At 31.8% G+C, this 18,450-nt stretch overlaps 3 protein-coding genes and 1 long non-coding RNA gene across 5 annotated transcripts; 2 read left to right on the top strand and 2 right to left on the bottom strand.

Moving 5' to 3' along the window:
- On the bottom strand, positions 1-6,261 carry LOC140832122 (B-type cell cycle switch protein ccs52A-like). Its single transcript, XM_073195957.1, has 10 exons — positions 5,589-6,261; positions 4,995-5,117; positions 4,811-4,915; positions 4,455-4,634; positions 4,313-4,375; positions 4,009-4,203; positions 3,522-3,623; positions 3,361-3,423; positions 3,174-3,242; positions 1-490 (listed from the first exon to the last, which is right to left on the bottom strand). The coding sequence occupies exons 1-10, from the start codon at positions 6,105-6,107 to the stop codon at positions 437-439; spliced, it is 1,473 nt and encodes a 490-aa protein (XP_073052058.1). The 5' UTR covers positions 6,108-6,261; the 3' UTR covers positions 1-436.
- Positions 6,262-7,913: 1,652 nt separating this feature from the next.
- On the top strand, positions 7,914-8,619 carry LOC140832121 (uncharacterized). The gene is made up of 2 exons (XR_012118031.1): positions 7,914-8,025; positions 8,181-8,619. It is a non-coding gene; the product is annotated as an uncharacterized lncRNA (long non-coding RNA).
- LOC140832120 (PGR5-like protein 1A, chloroplastic) lies at positions 8,334-12,314 on the bottom strand. Of its 2 annotated transcripts, none has more exons than XM_073195956.1 (11): positions 11,978-12,314; positions 11,374-11,489; positions 11,198-11,294; positions 10,997-11,097; positions 10,632-10,688; positions 9,860-9,936; positions 9,488-9,539; positions 9,152-9,262; positions 8,971-9,068; positions 8,721-8,824; positions 8,334-8,630 (listed from the first exon to the last, which is right to left on the bottom strand). In XM_073195956.1, the coding sequence occupies exons 1-10, from the start codon at positions 12,168-12,170 to the stop codon at positions 8,755-8,757; spliced, it is 972 nt and encodes a 323-aa protein (XP_073052057.1). In that variant the 5' UTR covers positions 12,171-12,314; the 3' UTR covers positions 8,334-8,630; positions 8,721-8,754. The 2 variants fall into 2 exon arrangements, with proteins under 2 accessions (XP_073052057.1, XP_073052056.1); XM_073195955.1 differs by having other exon boundaries at positions 8,749-8,824; positions 11,978-12,312.
- Positions 12,315-15,146: 2,832 nt separating this feature from the next.
- LOC140832119 (AT-hook motif nuclear-localized protein 24-like) lies at positions 15,147-16,317 on the top strand. Its single transcript, XM_073195954.1, has one exon. The coding sequence runs from the start codon at positions 15,347-15,349 to the stop codon at positions 16,187-16,189; it is 843 nt and encodes a 280-aa protein (XP_073052055.1). The 5' UTR covers positions 15,147-15,346; the 3' UTR covers positions 16,190-16,317.
- The last annotated feature ends 2,133 nt before the right edge of the window (positions 16,318-18,450 follow it).

The raw sequence follows: 18,450 nt of genomic DNA, 5'->3' as shown, positions 1-18,450 counted from the left end.
TCAACAAAAGGAACCCCATTATTAAAAATTAGTAGAAAATATGTTACAAATGAGGAGGCAGATGCGTTTGATACTAAGACTGTAGCCTTTCATTACAAGGGAGAAGTTATTGCTCAGCTTTAAATAACACTCCCTTAGTTTTATCCCCTCAAAAATAAATTATAAAAAAAAAACTCCCACTGTATAAATTTATCACCATCATTCATTCAACAATGTCTCATTCATATTTACCAACTTTCTTGATTGTTAGAACAATCAACTTAATCTTGCCACCACCTTCAGTAAAATTTTTTTTACACATAATTCGTGTGATCAGGCGGTAAGTATTTGGTTTCTCCACATTGCCTTTCATTCTCCACGGCAGAAAATGCGACATGAATGAAGCGTATAAAAGACAAGTAATTCTGACCTAGGGTAGCATGGGGGTTTCGTCGAATCAACGAATCCGAGTTCTTCCAAGAGACGACGCTCCAATTTCAGTCTCGGTGTTCTGTTATATAACATTTTGATTGCGTTAGGTATCTTATGTAACAAAGAGTTGGGATATTTTATGTGGCACAAATCTGGAAAATAGCGTAGCATACAAAACCAAAACATTTACCTTTAATTATATAAGGTTCAGCTTGTAGCATAACATTTGTTTGCCTAATTACCGGACAAGACTATAGTACAAATTTCAGTGTATCTTTCATCAATTTTTTATGTCATAAATGGCGTGTTGTAGCCACCGCTGATTGCTGAATATACATGTTGACGTTTTTTTCCCGGTCCAGAGTATTGTAGGACAAATTCATACAGTATAAAGAGATTCAATATTAAGCAAGTATGCAATTATTTATCCCATGACTGGAACACGGAAAGGACAATCTTATCTATATCTATATACCTATAAAAGTGTGGATGAAGCCTGAAGGGCATTGTTTTCCAATTGTGCAATGACAAAATTAACCTTTTATACACACTTCAAGATTAGAATGTAACTCCTATATTAATTTTATCAAATTAACTCATCTTTATACTACATTTAAATGTTTTATCCTTTTAATTCTCTCTACATGTTTTCCAATGATTTTATTTCTCTCTACATGTTTTTCCAATGATTTTATTGTACTTTTGTAATTATAATTTTATTGCAATTTCTATTAAGTAATAAATTATAATATCACAAAAATATATATGAACATCTATTTCTTTTGTTATATTTCAAATTTTAATGGTTAAAATCATATAGTTTCAAAGCTATATTTAATGATTATTATATGAGTTTATTTGATATTTACCATTTAATCTTATTTGAATGTAATTCTTTTTACATATATTGATTAATTTATTATTTTAAAACTTATTTAACAAGAAATTAACAGTCATCAATGTTAGTTTACGAAAGATCGATATATAGAATTTATTATCCATGATATATAGAATTGTAAAAATAAAAAGTAAAAAAAAATTAAGAGGTTAAATTAAATATTATGAGTTATATTTTACTATCAATATTACTATTTCATTTGTATTAATATGTTTTTAAGAGTTAGTCACACTGATTTTAAATTGATAATTATTTGTCTTTAGTACGCTTCGTTTTTGTAGATTATGATTTATACATTGGTAAAATACATAATTAGGTTAATTTTTAGGTTATTATGATTTATACGTTGTGTTTGAATATATAATTTTTTAAAAATATTTTGTTTCAATTCATTTTGTTTTATATATTATGTTCATTACAATTTATTATATAACATAAAATCAACTGCTTGAATTTTAATCTGAGAAACAATTTTGAAAGTAAGTTATATAATTTCTTATAAATCGTCTAATATGATAAGATATTAAGCTCAGATAAATAACAAAATGATTCAAATTATTTTTTAGATTAAATATTATGAGTTATATTTTACTATCAATATTACTATTTCATTTGTATTAATATTGTTTTTAAAAGTTAGTTATAGTGATTTTAAATTGATAATTATTTATCTTTAGTTCGCTTCGCTTTTGTAGATTATGATTTATACATTGGTAAAATACATAATTTGGTTGATTTTTAGGTTATTATGATTTATACGTTTTATTTGAATATATAAATTTTTTAACAAATTTTGTTTCAGTTCATTTTGTTTTATACATTATGTTCATTACAATTTATTATATAACATAAAATCAACTGCTTGAATTTTAATCTAGGAAACAATTTTGAAAGTAAGTTATATAAGTTCTTATAAATCGTCTAATATGATAAGAAATTAAGCTCAGATAAATAACAAAATAATTCAAATTATTTTTTAGAAAATCATATTTTTTTTAATTTTTATAATATAATATAATTAAAATTATTTAATTATTTTGAAATCAAACTAATTAATTCAATAGATACAAAAATAACATTTTTTATGAAAGTTTATTTCTTTTCTTATATTTCAAAATTTAATGGTGAAAATCATACCAAAAGTTTAAAATCTATATTTAATAATTATTATATGAGTTTATTGATATTTATCATATAATCTTATTTGTGCATTTCTTTACATATGTTGATTTATTTATTATTTTAAAACTTATTTAACAAGAAATTAATAGTAATCAATGTTAGTCTACGAAAGATCGATATAGAATTTATTGTCCATGATATAGATTTGTAAAAATAAAAAGTAAAAACATTCTTAGGAGGTTAAATAAAAATTATAAGTTATATTTTACTATCAATATTACTATTTCATTTGTTTTAATATTGTTTTTATGAGTTAGTCACTGTGATTTTAAATTGATAATTATTTGTCTTTAGTATGTTTCGATTTTGTAGATTATGATTTATACATTGATAAAATCCATAATTTGGTTGATTTTTAGGTTATTATGCTTTATATATAGTGTTTGAATATATAATTTTTTTAAAAAAATTGTTTCAGTTTATTTTGTTCTATATATTATGTTCATTACAATTTATTATATAACATAAAATCAACTATTTGAATTTTAATTTAAGAAACAATTTTGAAAGTACGTCTAATATGATAAGAAATTAAGCCCAGATAAATAACAAAATGATTCAAATTGTTTTTTAGAAAATCAATTTTTTTTAATTTTTATAATATAATTGATATTACGTGCAACGCACGTGCATCATGCTAGTACCTCTAAAAAGCTAGCATATTGAGAAACAGAGAACTCACCTGAGACTTGGGAGAAGGAAATACAGTCCAGAATCTGAGTGTTTCATCTCCTGCTCCAGTCACTATTGTCTGCAAAGATCATCAACATTATGATAAAGTAAAATCAGCGAATTAAAATTATTACTGATAAGTCCATTAAAAAATCACATAAACAAAAGATAAAGGAACAGCAGTTTCAGTAGCATACCTGTCCATCTGGAGAGATAGCAAGATAAAGTACCCTGTATGTATGGCCAGTGAGAGTTGCCAGCTGCATTTTGGTTCAGAAAAATGATTCAAATTATTCTAAGACTATAGGATTCGTACAAAAATGGAGCTCCCATATATTTCTTGCTCATCTACGGTTACCTTTGACATCGAAGGATATCTCCACACAATAATTTGATTCTGCGAGTAACCATGAGTGCTAACAAGTTCATTCACATTCTTGGACCACACAAGGTTGCACACCTGCAATATTTTACATTTAAGGCAGAAATTTTAAAAACTTACATTCCTATAAATGGAGATTTCAATTGTGTCTTGCAGGAGTCTTTTCCTATCATACGGGGCGGAGAGTGGGAAGTGTGGTGGAGAAATAACATGTCAGGCATGTCACATGGAGCAGACAGTACTAAATCCAAAATAAAAAATACAAACCACCACAAGATTAAGGAAATATATAAATTTCAGTTTCCCTCATTCTTTTAATCAATAAAGATTGATGAAAAATTGAGAAATAACGCAACATGTCAAATTGAAGTTCTTCAATCATATAATAGACTACCGACATTACATTGTCATCAAATTCACATGCTACAAAATTCACTCGGAAATGTAAATACAGGAACATTACCTGACTCCCTGTATCCACACAACTTAGGTGTGAATTTGTAGTTGTGTTCCAGAAACGAATGCATCGATCTGCAGTGCCACCTCCAGAAGCAAGAAGTCCATGAAGGTGAGGCGACCAGGCTATAGCCTTTACAGCAGCAGTGTGTTCACAATATTTTAGTATTGGCTGACTCGAGTATTGGTTCCATACTAAAAGCTACAAAAGAAAATTGTAAATCCAATCTGAATGATTCGGATCAACAAACATTAATCTAAGTCAAATCAGAACAAAAGATACTCAAATTCAACGAAAGATAACTACTTACTCGATTATCATTTCCACCAGATGCTAATTCACGGTTGTCATAGGACCACTTCAAACCACATACCTAAAACACAAATGATTGACATTAAATTAATGAAGCTAGCCGTAATAGAACGCCTGCTAAAAGTAGGTAAGGGTCTGACCTCTGATTTATGTCCACTCAGCTTACTAACATAGTCGTCCTGAGCTCGTACGTCACGCTGAAGAATACATTTGTCCCGGCTTCCTGATGACAGCAGAGATGAACTCCACACAAGAGCACCAACTCGCAACCGATGTCCCTCCATAGTTCTTATCTTCTTACAACGAGAAGCATCCCACAACTGCATGGCATAATGTTGTAGCAGTTATCGTCAGAATGTGGAAATAAATACTAGACAAAACAACAATAACTTGTTTTGGCTTTTCAAAAAGCATTTTGATTCAATGCAAAGCAAAACAACTCAAAGAAAAATATTTAGAGTATATAACAAGAGACACAAAATTGTTCATTGCATACCTGGACTTTGCCATTGCTAGAGCCAATTGCAAGGTGTGTACCACGTTGTGCCCACCCAACAGAACAGACACTGTCGTCAATTCCCAACTCACACAACTTCACAACCTGTACAATTATTGATAAAAAAATCCTTCATTCCATGAGTGTAATGGCAAGAAAAAGAGAGTGAAGGGACACGTCTTACCTTGCTGCTAGAAGCATGCCATAGATAAACACAGTTGCCCAGCCCAACAGCCAACACATTATGTGAAGACCAGTCTACAAGATTCAGATAAAAATCGTCTTGCAGTGCTGGTGCATCCAAAACCTACGACAAAATTCCATACAACCTATAAGTTCTAAGCAGCTCAAATTGGCACACCCCGGATAGTATCCAACAAAAATGTCTCCAAAAGAAAAACACAAGTTTTCAAAAGTAACTAAAATAGTCAAAACAACGCGCTAACGAGAAAAATACCCCACACAAAGCTAAGAGCACATAAGAAACAGTAAATTATGCCACCCGGATTCAGTTAACCTCAGGTAAAGGAAACAAACCTCAACGAAACCCCAAACCCATCGGCGGAGGAAACCATAAATTCATTGCACTTCACAGCACTACCTCCACTTAAATGTATAATCTAAGAAATCCAAAATCCGAATCCCAAATCGTGGAACAAAAGAAATATTTTATCAAGAGATTTTTTTTTTTGACCACACAAGAGATTCTAATAAACAAGAAATCTGAAGGCAAAAAAAAAACAAGAATAAAAAACCCTAGGAATTATAAAAATCTAACCTTGTTGGGAGACCTGGGAACTTTTCTGGGAACCTTAATAGGGCTATGAGACACCCCAGGAAGCTGATCATCAAACCCAAACGGCGACAGAGAATGGAAAGATTTCCGAGTCTCGGTCTTGTACTTGAAAATGTTACAATTAGGAGGAGTAATGTGCCAAACGTTACCGTTATTATTAGCACCAAATCGACCCGTGTGAACAGATTTCTCCGGAGTCGATGGCTGAATCCCGTTAGCACCACCAGCGCATTCGGGCCCGAAAAGAGCAGACTTCAAAAGGGTAGTGTAAGCAGAATTAGAATCGTCAGAAGAAGCATCGGCATTGGAATTAGGCAGATTAAATAGGGCAAAGTTGGAAGAGGAACGACTAGGGATGAAGCGGTCGCTGTAAATCGTGCGGGAGGATGAAGGGCGATGATAGGAAGAGCGGAGAAGCTCGGATGCGGTGATTCTCATTGGAGTTTTCGGGTCTGTAGACAATGCACTTGTGCTCGGGGTTTCCATATTTTTCTGGGACATTCTGAATTCCTTTTCGAGAGGAAGTAGTACCTTCGCCGGCGGCTGTTGGGAGCGGCGGGCCTGGTGGTAGGATGGGATGCGGTGGGCGATCGGGGGATGCCTTCTAGACAGCGCTGAGTAATTATGTTTACCGGGAAAAATAACAGAACACGGTTCAGCGTTGCGGGAAAATGAACCGGTGTATAAGGGTAATTAAACCATAACAAATAATTTTATTTTACTAGAAATTCACAAAAACTGTTGCTTGTTAGATTTTATGCAACATAAATTTTGTGATTTTCATCTAATTTAACTCATAAAAAATATTTTTTTATATTAAATATATTATTTTTATTAATATAATATTATTTTTATATTAAATATATTATTTTTATTAATATTTTTTATGATGATAATAATCGGATAATCTCACATATAAAAATTTCTGTCAAAATACTTATTTTTAAAAATGACACTTTTTAAAGAATTATTATAATTTTATCTAGATTGAGTTGGGTTTTTATTATTCTTTATTTTTTACATAAATAATATTAAAAATCATAAAAGTTTTTGCGTATAAATAAATAGCTAAATAAGTATTTTATTATTTCGAGAGCAGAAAACTATAAGATAACGTGAATATAAAATCTTTAAAATAATAATTTTTTTATTAACTGGGTAGCCTTATTGGACCGATATTATTAAAATAGAAAAAAAAATCAGCAAGGATATAAATCAAATTTTATCCGGTTGAATTTAATTAGATCGAATTTTACCAAATTAAAATTGACTTTTCGAGTTTCGAATTTTCAGATGAGAACCATAAGATGATGACATGAATCAATAATTGTGTCTTGAAAATAAAAGGGAAAATTTAATTTTGAATAATGTATTTTTATTAATTTGTTATTTTGATCATCTATTTTATGAATGAGTAAGTCTCTTATGAGATGGTCTCACGAATCTTTATCTGTAAGACGAGTTAATCTTACCGATATTCACAATAAAAAATAACAATCTTAGCATAAAAAGTAATATTTTTTCATGGATGACCCAAATAAGAGATTCGACCCACGAGATTGATCCGTGACACCGTCTCACAAGAGTTTTTATGTTTATCAAATTTCAATTTTAGTTTGTATTTTTCAATTTTTACAACTTTAATCTTTTTTATTATGAGTGTTGATATATCATTGCACAATTTAGTGTCACATCAGTAATACATCCTAAAAAAAACTACTTTTTTATAAATAAAATAAAATAAAATTGCTAAAAAAATTAGATACGATGAATTATGACTTTAAGTTCGAAAATATAAAAGAACAATTAATATTGATACATAATAAAAAATACAATTTTTCTAAAATAAGAACGAGTATTTCCACTTGAAATAATTAAATCAACGAAGTAAAATACGATTTCGACTTCACGCACATCAACTGGGAAGCACTGCTCGTACACGTTCCCGTAACCACACGTTCCACCTATCCCGGCCAACCCAATCATGTATTGGAACAAGTATTACACTAATTTTCAAATATCAAACTACGCAAACACATCGACAATTATTGCGTTTATTCACATTACTAAAATCCAAACATACATGAGAAATTATAACTCACTCATTCAGTTCCCGGAACTGTCACCATAGAATGTAGCATAAACAAGTTCCCAAGCGCTCGGTCGGAAGATCGGTGTCGAATCTCCGACAGCAGTTGCAGCAATCAACATCAAGAAGAAGCTAAGCAGGCGCCATATATGAATCAAAGAAGCCATGATTCCTCCTCAGTTCATCTCTCCATGTCCAAATTGACTTGAAAATGTAATATTTATACATATCAGAAATAGAATACATGAAAGTACAACCTTAGTCGCCATCACGAACATGTTGCTGCTCAAGTCAAAGTAGAATACTTAACATTTTATGACGTATAAAAACGTAAAAACATTGATTTTCATGATTAATGCATAATATGGAGCGATTTATCAATTATGGGTATATTATTTGGTTACATTTTGGAAATCATACACTTTCACATTTTACGCATGGCAAAGAAATAATACAATTACGCTTTGAAAAGTTATACGGGTAAGCAAATCCAGTGCAGACTTCCTTGCAAATTCGGTCAAATTTTGTGTCCAAAATTGAAATTGACTATCGAAAATTGCTTAGCTGATCAGATATGTAGATTTTTTAAATAAATCCCACTTAAGCAAATAAAAATCAGTTCAATAATTAAGCTCAGATAAAAACAACTTGCGCTGAAATTCAAACTTCAAGTCAAGCCGAAACTAGTTCCTTTTCTGAGATTCCAATAGGCTAGAAAAATTCAAGCTCAAACTTCTAATTTGTTTATTTTGTTATGAACATACGCATGATACAAGCTGCTACATACATATAAACACTCAAAACTATCAAGCATTTGCCATTGTAATCTTTTTTGAGCTGAAAACTCCTCTTCTCTAAATATATCCTCATATATACATAAGTTGTACATTTTCTCCTCTTCCACATCCATGTATCCACTTCAAATCCACTATATTCTGCATAAAATTCGAAAATCTTCGGTTATTTACATAAATTGACTGAAGAACAAAATCTCATGCAGGTTTCAAATGAAAAAAACTGCCTACTTGAGAGAGGGAGCCGAAGCGTACGTACCAGAACTCATGCCTCACTTCCTTCAGGCAATGTGATCAACCGTGACTTCGAGTCGTACAACATCTCCGTCCCACAACTAAACAATGTTTAGTAGTCACAATGGGAAAAGGGAACAATTTAGCTAAAGTCCGAAACTAGACCCGAGCACAGTTCCAGTTGAACTGTGATTCGATATCAAAAAAATTGTCATAGCTAGAGAAGGCATAAAATCATCGAACTTACTTTGAACATTTTACTTTGTTGGTGTCACCCCCACTTGATACAGATAATATGGTACCAAAGAATGAATTGTTTTCTGTGCCACAGTTTGGACAGAGGCCCTGAAATATTAAATCTCATCGATTTAAGAATATGTAGACTGTAGAGCGAGATTGCAAATTTCATATCTTTATTCAAATCTTACCACCAAGATCAAGAAATCTTTCACAATGAAGTTTGTGAGCGTGAAAGACAACCATAATATCACGGGGATAGCTGCAAACCATGTGAAAATGAAACTGAATGGCTCTGGCAGCTGCAAAGATAATGCTTTTAGAGTTTATGCAAGAAAGTATCCAAGTTAATGTAGATTATCCGAAGCATCTGAATATTTATTTGAATTAATATTCCAGTTTGAGCAAGTGAATCTTTGTGTCAAATTGTAGCAATACGCGCTACCGTATACAAGGAACATTTTGAACAATGCTGTCAGATGCAAGAAAGAGCGAAAGGATAAAAAAAAATTGTACCACTTTATTACCTCTAAAAGATAGGTGATTTCGAATCCCGTCAAATCGTCAAGAAAGAAAAACCTAAAAAGGAGAGTGGAATAAATCAGTTAGCACAAGTATTATGTTCTTCACAGAAAGAAAAAACGAATGATACAACACCAGGGTAGGTATATTAGAATCCAATAATAAAGTTGATCTTGATTGCATATTAAACAAAATCTTTAAAAACTCTGCATGTAAAAAGATATCTTCTCGAACTTCATTCATTGTTGTTAGCAAGAATTCTTTTAGAATGCTATCATCGAGTAATTCATAAACTACTTCATTGAAGTTTCCTTTGGGTCAATGAAATTCGATTTTGCGAATAAAATAAACATTCATTCCAATATTTAGTCACTTACAATCCCAAGGCAACCACAGCTGCTGGTACATTCAAAAGAAACATTTTGAGGTAGTCAACAGAGAGATCGCTATAAACCTGCAAGACAAAGAAATAAAATTCAGTAGAGAGCACATACGTGCTAAATATCAGAATTGCAATTGCATCCATCACAACCTGATACCATAAAATAAGATTAAATACAAATGACGAAATACTATAAGTTAAACCAAGAGGAACTATGCAAAATCACTAATATGAAAAACATAGAGAAGTCGAGAACCGCAAGGAAACAATCCAGCTACTGAAGAGAACTGAATGAGGAATTATGTTTCCCGATTATAAATGTCATCTAATGAACTGAGGAACTTTGTTTCCCGAATATAAATGTCATCTAATGGATAAATCACCGCCTTTATAATATTTCAAATTCGCTAAAAACGACCACTGAAAATCAATTACCTAAAACTCATATATTCTTAAATTTTTCCAGCTGAATACCGACCTGTGAAAAATTAATAAGTTATAAACTCGCATGTTCCTAAAATTGTAGCCAAAAACCACCTGAGAAAATTAATGAACTAAAATCTCCATTCTTGATAAATTTCATAGATTAAAATCCAAATGAAAATTCAGTGAGTTAAACACCCTATTTCTCCCTCAAAAGCTAAGGCTCATCAAGTGCCTAATGGAAACTTCAATTTCCTTAAAGTGTCCAAGTCACACAGAACTAGGGCATAAAGAAAAGAAACTGAGAGTAAATACAGGAAAAAAGGTGAGGCACAATAACTAACCTTTCTACTACGAAGACTGCAACGAGGACCTTCAACCACAATCTCACTTCCATCCATCTACAAGATGTTAATGGAAATGATAAATGGAAGAAATGTAAGGAAGCCAGGGAAAAAGTAAGACAATATAAAGTATCACTTGAATACTCAAAAGATATGCCGGAGAGTCATATAATATGACAGAAGCTAAACAATATAGGTAGGTTTCTAAGATGATGACTCATTCAAGTACTAAGATATCGTGCAAGAACATATTTTACTTTCTTGATTAAATGTTTTTTGAAGAAATACTAATGGAATAATAAACACCGTCACCGATTTAAAATATATTATTCACTTTCTGAAGTTCATTCTTAAGTTAAACAAACCTTAAGTTTCTGTTTCAGTTCGTCAAACTCTTTGTCTGTCAAAATTTGGTTCCCAGATACATATGCCATTGAAGCTTCCAAAAACCTCTGTTCATTAGCACCTTCATTGCAAAAAAATCCATTTACAAATTACACAATTGATTCAAATTCAAACATGACAAATAGCAAGTAAAAATAAAAGTTGGGATAGAAGTACAGTACTTAGCATTACAACACTGCTCCCCTCCCACATTAGTTCTTCCTTGAGGTTGTCAAATTCCTCATTCGACATGGTGGATTTTCCTTCATAATAGAAAGCCTGCGATAAAGCAGTAGATCAGATTTCAAATTATGAATTCGACAAGTAAAAATCGGAGGAAAAGACCTTCAATCATCACCTGAAGTGCCTGAAGAAATTCTTGTTCCATCTCCCCAATAGTCTTTTTTCGTTTTCTATCTAAGCTACAATAGGGTAAGACATTGCTGTCAACCACATCATCTTCTTGGGCCTGACCTGAAGGGTAGATGGGATTCAATAACCTAAATATGGCAAGTATTCCAAGGACCAAATCTTGCCATCGGAATAATAAATCAAGAAAATATACCACGTCTGTGGCAGGTTAAAGAGATTTTCAAAGGAAATAAATGCTAATGCTTTGCGATAAAAGTCCTGAAGATGATCAATGAAACAGAAAGAATGACAATTTGTTCAAACTGCACATGGGAAGTGTCTTCTTTGATAAAACTTAACAGGTAGAACTTTTTAAGCTCAGTAGTCACTAGCCATATCTCTGTTGATTTTAACTAAATTCTGTATAACTATAATTTTCATTCATGTACCATTGATTTAAACAACAGATGGTGGTTCAGGCTGGGATACACATCTGCATGATTGACCTTATTTGATTTTTTCACAAACAAGATGTTTTCTTTCACAAAGCAGGAGTTTTCTTGCACAAATATGACACAGGATAGTCATTGGCTCAAGATCAGAATCCTAACCTGGCTTGTCAGTAGTGGCCTTGGCGGAAACATCCAGTATTCTCCGTTGAAACGACAACTTGGCGGCACCAAAATGAATCGAGTGAGCTCCTGGAGCAGAAGACGGTAAGGAAGAAACAGAAACGAATGGTTTCCTGATTGGAGCCATTAAAAACCTCGGCTTTGCTACGTCGAACCCAAGTTTGGAACCCATTTGCGGCGGCGGCGGCGGCTTTGGAAGGAGCCGAATTGAGAGCAGGGGACTGAAAATAAGCAGTCCATCCGCGTAAATGAAGGCTCAGTGTTAGAAGATAAGGCGATCGAAGAATGAGTGGACGGAAACAAAGATATGTTGTCGGAGTTTTTTGTCGTGATTCCAAGGAAAATCTTGTGATTTGGTTGGGATTGGTTACATTTTTCTCTTCTTTTTTTTTTTTTTCAATCGTTTTTTCACTTATCAACACATCATTGTTTTTTTTTTTTTTTTGTTATTGATATCATTTTCTAACATCACAAATGAAAAAAATTGAATAAAAAATGCAAAGTAATTGTATTGTTTTCTACTCTAAAAACAAGATAATCATTATTTTAATTATATTTATCAATTAAAAAATAAAAGAATATTTAACATCAAGTTATATTATAAATAATAAAGAGACAAATCTCTTGATAAAAAAATCGGCGCACGTGAAAGTTTTTGCACTTGATTTTTGTCTTCTTAATACGTTTCGTAGTTTGAATACGTGTATTTTAATTTAATATAGATCAAAAAAAATTATTTATATTATTATATTTTTATCAATCAATATATCAAAATATATTTATCATTTCATTATATATTTATATTAATTTGATCAAAATATATTTATCATTTCATTATATATTTATATTTATTTGAGAATATAATTATTAATTGATATATATATTATGATTAATAATTCTAGTTTATACAATATGGCAATATATTTAAATAAAAACAATATATTTTTAACAAACAATTAATAAAATAAATTTAGAAAAAATGTGTAGTTGATTTAATTTTTTTTAAAAATGTATTTAGACTTAAAACAATTTAGGTGAAGATGAAATCGTATTTTTAAATGAATCTTATTTTAATTGAGATATTTGTCAATATATTCAACTAGACACATAGAAACCAAAACTCGTAAAAATATCCAAAATACTAGGAGTAAGTCTCGGGAGACGGTCTCACGAATATTTATCTGTGAGACGAGTCAACCCTATCGATATTCACAATAAAAAGTAATACTCTTAGCATAAAAAGTAATACTTTTTCATTGATGACCTAGATAGATATTTATCTCATAAAATACGACCCGTGTGATTGCCTCACATAAATTTTTGTCAAAAACTAAATATACAACACTTGCATATTCTCAAAGTAATATCGTTTTTTTTCTACATCAGATACCTAATTGAGTTGAGACAGTTTAAATATAGTATGGTTATTGATGATGACCAAAAAATTGATTTGGTGATAATATTGGTCTGATGTATTTTTTAATTTCGAATGTGATTTGAGCAAACTCAAAAGACTAACACAACTTATAAATCACTTTGATCAAGTAAATTACTTTAGATAAATTATATGCTGAGCTCTGTGTGTTTTGAGTAAACTCAAAAGATTAATAAATCACTCTGATAAAGTAAATTAGGTTAGAAATAATGGATTTTTCATGTTGATAAATTTCATTTGGTGATTACGTTGGTGTGATACATTTTTAAATTTTGTATGTGTTTTGAATAAATTCAAAAAATCAACAAAACTATAAATCAAAGGCAAAAACTTGTGTGAGACGGTCTTACGGGTCGTATCTGTGAGACGGATCTCTTATTTGGGTCACCCTTGCAAAAGTATTACTTTTTATTATGAATATGGGTAGGGTTGACCCGTCTCACAAATTATGATCCATAAGACGGCGTCATATAAGACCTACTCTAAATCAAAAGTAAATTATATCAGATAAGCAATATGATATAATCAAACTAACAAAAAAAAAAAATTGATTATCTGATATTTCGATAGATGTCCATGATACACTGCCATTTCAACTATCCAAGTGACCATACAATTAATTTATTGGAGCTAGGAACCAACTGCATCAATAAATACCGTTGAGTGGAGACCATTAATACTCAAGTAAAAGATAAGCTCATATTGATTGAATAGACCCACGGATACTGGGGAAGAAGACATCTGGCTACTTCCTTCTACATTCAATTAATTGCATTTAGTTTCATAAATAAAAAAAAAAAAAGCAAAAATCTCCAATTGCATTTATAAGATAAGGCTTGGGAAAATCCCAAACATATTTTATTTGAAGAAGGATTTAAAATTGAATATCGAATTAAAATTTCGTTTTACATTTGAATATTTAGTGTGAGCCGTCATATAAGTATGCACAATTATACCAAGTCTCTAGACTTTGGTCCCAACTTAGTTATTTTTTTATATATAGATATAGACTTGGGTAAATCGGCCTAAAAGTAAGATTGCACTTTGAAAAACATACTACATCACAAGTAGGTCAATTAAATTAAATAATTTAAATGTGATAGTTTTGAGTAAATTAACGGGAAAAATGTTTGCATTCAGCTGCTTGTATCAACTTTTTGCATCAAAATTCAAAGCAATGGGCGAGAGTTGGATGCGGGAAAATGGTGGTCGTCTCCTTTTCTAAATCGTGTTTTTCCTATCTTACATTACACAAACCTTTTAAAAACGACGGAACTGGTAGTCGCTAACTTTCTTTGAATAATGAGTAAATCGATTAAATTAATATTTCAAGGATTCTGTTCAAACTATTTTTTTCACAAAAGATTAAAAAATATCAATTATACAAACATTTTCCAATTCTACTCTATTAAAAAAAATATTAATAAATATAAATAGATGTTTATATATTTATGAAAAATGAGAAATAAAGTATATAATTGGAATGGACGACAATGTCAGTGTGTGTGTGTATTAATATTAATGTGAACAAGCCAAATCGATCCAAAGTATAAAAGAGACAGAAGCTTCAAATTCACGGTAGACAAAGAAAATGTGTCTTTTTTTCATTGAGGAGGCCGAGACATTTGGCAAACATAAGGACAAAAAGCCATGCAAGTTGAACTTTGTAGTGGAGGTGTGAATAGATAGATGTAAATGTAGATACACATGGTGAGTGTGTGTACAAGTCTGCTTCTCTGTGAGAGAGATGAATTAAAGTCCACTTTGATCAGAATTAAATGTTTTGAAAAATCTAGAAGCCATTTTCTTTATTGCTTTTTGGATTTTTGAGCTTCGAATCGATTTATTACGAGTCTCATCTCATCTCTAGATTATTTATAGCTTTTGGTTAAGAGCCGCAAAGTACGAAAACAATGGATGACTATTTACGGCATTATTTCCACCGCCATAGCCAAAACTCCGAAGACGAGCAAAGCGAATCCAGTGGCAACGGCCTGAACATGGGCCAGAAGCGAAGTCGCGAGGAGGGAAACACTGATTCTTCCGGAAAGGATGGCGGCATAGAGGCCGGAAGAGGAGAAATGTCTGGGTCAAGAAGGCCTCGGGGACGACCCGCCGGTTCGAAAAACAAACCTAAGGCACCGGTAGTCATCACCCGTGACGGTGGAAACGCGCTGCGAACCCATGTCATGGAGGTATCCGATGGCTGCGATATCATTGACAGTGTCTCCAACTTCGCGCGCCGCCGCCAGAAGGGTATTTGCATTATGAGCGGAAGTGGTTACGTGGTGAATGTCATCCTAAAGCAGCCTGCCTCCCCGAGGTCGGCAGTGACTTTACATGGTCGGTTTGAGATATTGTCGTTGACGGGATCGTTTCTACCGCCACCTGCTCCGCCTGCAGCCACCGGGCTTACTGTATATTTATCCGGCGGTCAGGGGCAGGTGGTGGGAGGCAGTGTGGTGGGACCGCTACTTGCGTCGGGACCGGTTATTCTAATGGCTGCTTCATTTAGCAACGCTGCATATGAAAGATTGCCGATTGAAGAAGAAGATGATGCTATTCCAGTCGAGGGAACCTCACTTGGATCTCCAGCGCAGGCGAGCTTTGGTGGGCAGCCGGCACATCCACATAATCAGCAGCAGCACCAAATTTCAGCTGACTCTTCTTTGTTTCAAGGTATGCCACCAAATTTTCTAACCTCCGATCAGATGCCGAACGAACCATTTTGGGCTGCTGGCCAGTCACCGTTCTAGCTCAAATTCATCGAAAGTTGACATTGTTGGCTTCATTTTGTAGCTTGTTTAATCATTAATTTGGTTATATCATCCTTGCAAAAACTTACAAGATTGGATGAACTTGTGGACGTTTTTTTGTGGTTCTTCATTTTTAACAAGAATTTTTTGGAAATGGATCCTCTAGGCATCCCACAGTAAGGATACTGTGCCAAAAAATTTTATAAAAAAAGATTATATTTTTTAATTTTTTTATTCTCATTTTAGATTTTTTTGTTTTAATCTTTTTTTTTACTCTCACTCCACATTTTCATTTTCAAAATATTTTTTGTTTTTTAAAAATATATTGTAATTCTTTCTTTTTCAAATATTTGAACTTTTTGTTTATTTATCTCATTTGTTTTGAAAGTAAAACATATTTTATGTTTCAATTTTAGTTATTTTCACACACTTGATTCACTCATTTTCATCAAACAATCAATTTTATCAAAAAATATCGAAGTTCCATCAATATGACAAACATTTGGTTAGAAAAAGGAAAACAAAAAATTAAAAAATGAAAAAAAAAGGAATTATAATATATTTTAAAAAGAGAAATTAAAAACATTTAAAAGTGAAACTTTTGATTGGGAGGAAAAGAAAGATTAAGACAAAAAAAAACCAAAAAAAATAAAAGAATTAAAATATATATGTAAAGCTTTTAAGGATCCATTCTCGAATTTTTTCCATTTAGTTTTTTCCCCCTAATGTGAATTTTTTGATGATCAGATTATTTCTATCGACTCCAATGATGACATCCAATGCAAGTCACATTTCAGTGTGATGCAATAATTCGGATAAATCAGTTGTAGCGTCGTTCAAATATTTTATTATTTATAAAATAAATAACAAAGCGGTATTTTAATGAAAAGATAACATTATGAATTAAATTGCACCAAATAATGTGAAAAAATATCTCATGTGTAATACAAAAAAATCCATACGAATGACACGACAAATATTTCAGGACCAGTCGAGCAAACGTAATATTTTGTTATTTTTAATTAATATTTTTACTACAAAATACAAAATTATGGACAGATTATACAAAATGTAAAATATGGTATATTAAATATAAATATAAAATAAAAATTATATAAAGGTGCGGGGTTGGAAATGAGTAAATTTGGTTGGCTTTGAACTTTTCCTTGTTGTCGACCCAGATTTTTCATTAATATATATATACTAGTTATTCTGCACACGCGATGCGTGTGTACAATCTTTTTTTATCATTATCGATGGACTAAAGTGAAATTTGACAAATTATGGAGGGACTAAATTGATATTTGAATGATTGAAATAAAATAAAAATAAAAGTGTGTGTTGAAATTTAAAAAAAAACCAACAACAAATGTGTAATATTAGTATCATATAAGGGGTAAAATCGAGAAAAAAAATTGTTGTTTTCTCTAGGTAGTTATTATCATGTTCTCATTCTCAATAATATAGTATAGATAGTATAGATAGTTATTAGTATTATTATATACTTAGTTATTTTTCTTCCAACAAAAACCACTTCCAAGAATTTATTAGATGGTTGTTGAGGTGTCGCGTTGGTTGAAATAAAAACAAACTATTCATTTAGAATAGGGACCAGATCAAATCGAGATTGGGTCAACTCAAATCAATTTTATAATTATTTTTATAATATGTTAACCATAAAATAAAACAAAGTAATAGTAAATTTCATGTATATTCTATTAAGAAACATTATTTACGTACTGCTGAATAAATAAATTTATTTTATCCGCTCACATAGAAAACTGGTCTTTTGGGCTTGGGGTTTCAAACTTATGGAACACCATTGTTGCTTTCACTGAAAGTCCCCTGTGGAAGAGGCAACTTGAAACGGGCTACAAATGGCTATGTAACTCGGGATCCATGGTAGGCTGGATTTGGGTATACACGCTGAAAACTGATAGGTGAACAAAATCTATCTGGAATGGGCCACCTTGGAAATTGGCTTCTCAAGGGTCGGGTAATGGTACATGTCATATTGACTCGATGATAAATATTGAACTGACTAATAAATTCAACAGGCTTTTCTACATAAAAGTCTAGTTTAGTAGATTTAGGCTTTCCACTCGGAGTCTTGGACTTATTGCCTAAAAAAATAAATATGAATTGTGACATAAATTGTTAATATATGGTTAACTAGAGGGAATCCGGACTATAGAATTGCAAGAATATGGTAGGAGATATGCATCAGAGGTGGAGAAGAAGCACTAGGGAGAAAGATTAGT

This window comes from Primulina eburnea, chromosome 5, assembly GCF_022965805.1.
Source record: "Primulina eburnea isolate SZY01 chromosome 5, ASM2296580v1, whole genome shotgun sequence".
Classification (NCBI taxonomy): domain Eukaryota; kingdom Viridiplantae; phylum Streptophyta; class Magnoliopsida; order Lamiales; family Gesneriaceae; genus Primulina; species Primulina eburnea.
This window is presented reverse-complemented; position numbering and strand designations above follow the sequence as displayed.

Coding starts and splice junctions, on each gene's coding strand:
- LOC140832122 (XM_073195957.1), bottom strand. CDS start 6,107: ATGTCCCAGAAAAATATGGAAACCCCGAGCACAAGTGCATTGTCTACA. Junction 5,118..5,588: donor TTCCCAGGTCTCCCAACAAG/GTTAGATTTTTA, acceptor ATTTTGTCGTAG/GTTTTGGATGCACCAGCACT. Junction 3,624..4,008: donor GTGTGGATACAGGGAGTCAG/GTAATGTTCCTG, acceptor AAAATATTGCAG/GTGTGCAACCTTGTGTGGTC.
- LOC140832120 (XM_073195956.1), bottom strand. CDS start 12,170: ATGGGTTCCAAACTTGGGTTCGACGTAGCAAAGCCGAGGTTTTTAATG. Junction 11,295..11,373: donor AATTTCTTCAGGCACTTCAG/GTGATGATTGAA, acceptor GCTTTATCGCAG/GCTTTCTATTATGAAGGAAA. Junction 9,263..9,487: donor AAATCACCTATCTTTTAGAG/GTAATAAAGTGG, acceptor TTATCTTTGCAG/CTGCCAGAGCCATTCAGTTT.
- LOC140832119 (XM_073195954.1), top strand. CDS start 15,347: ATGGATGACTATTTACGGCATTATTTCCACCGCCATAGCCAAAACTCC.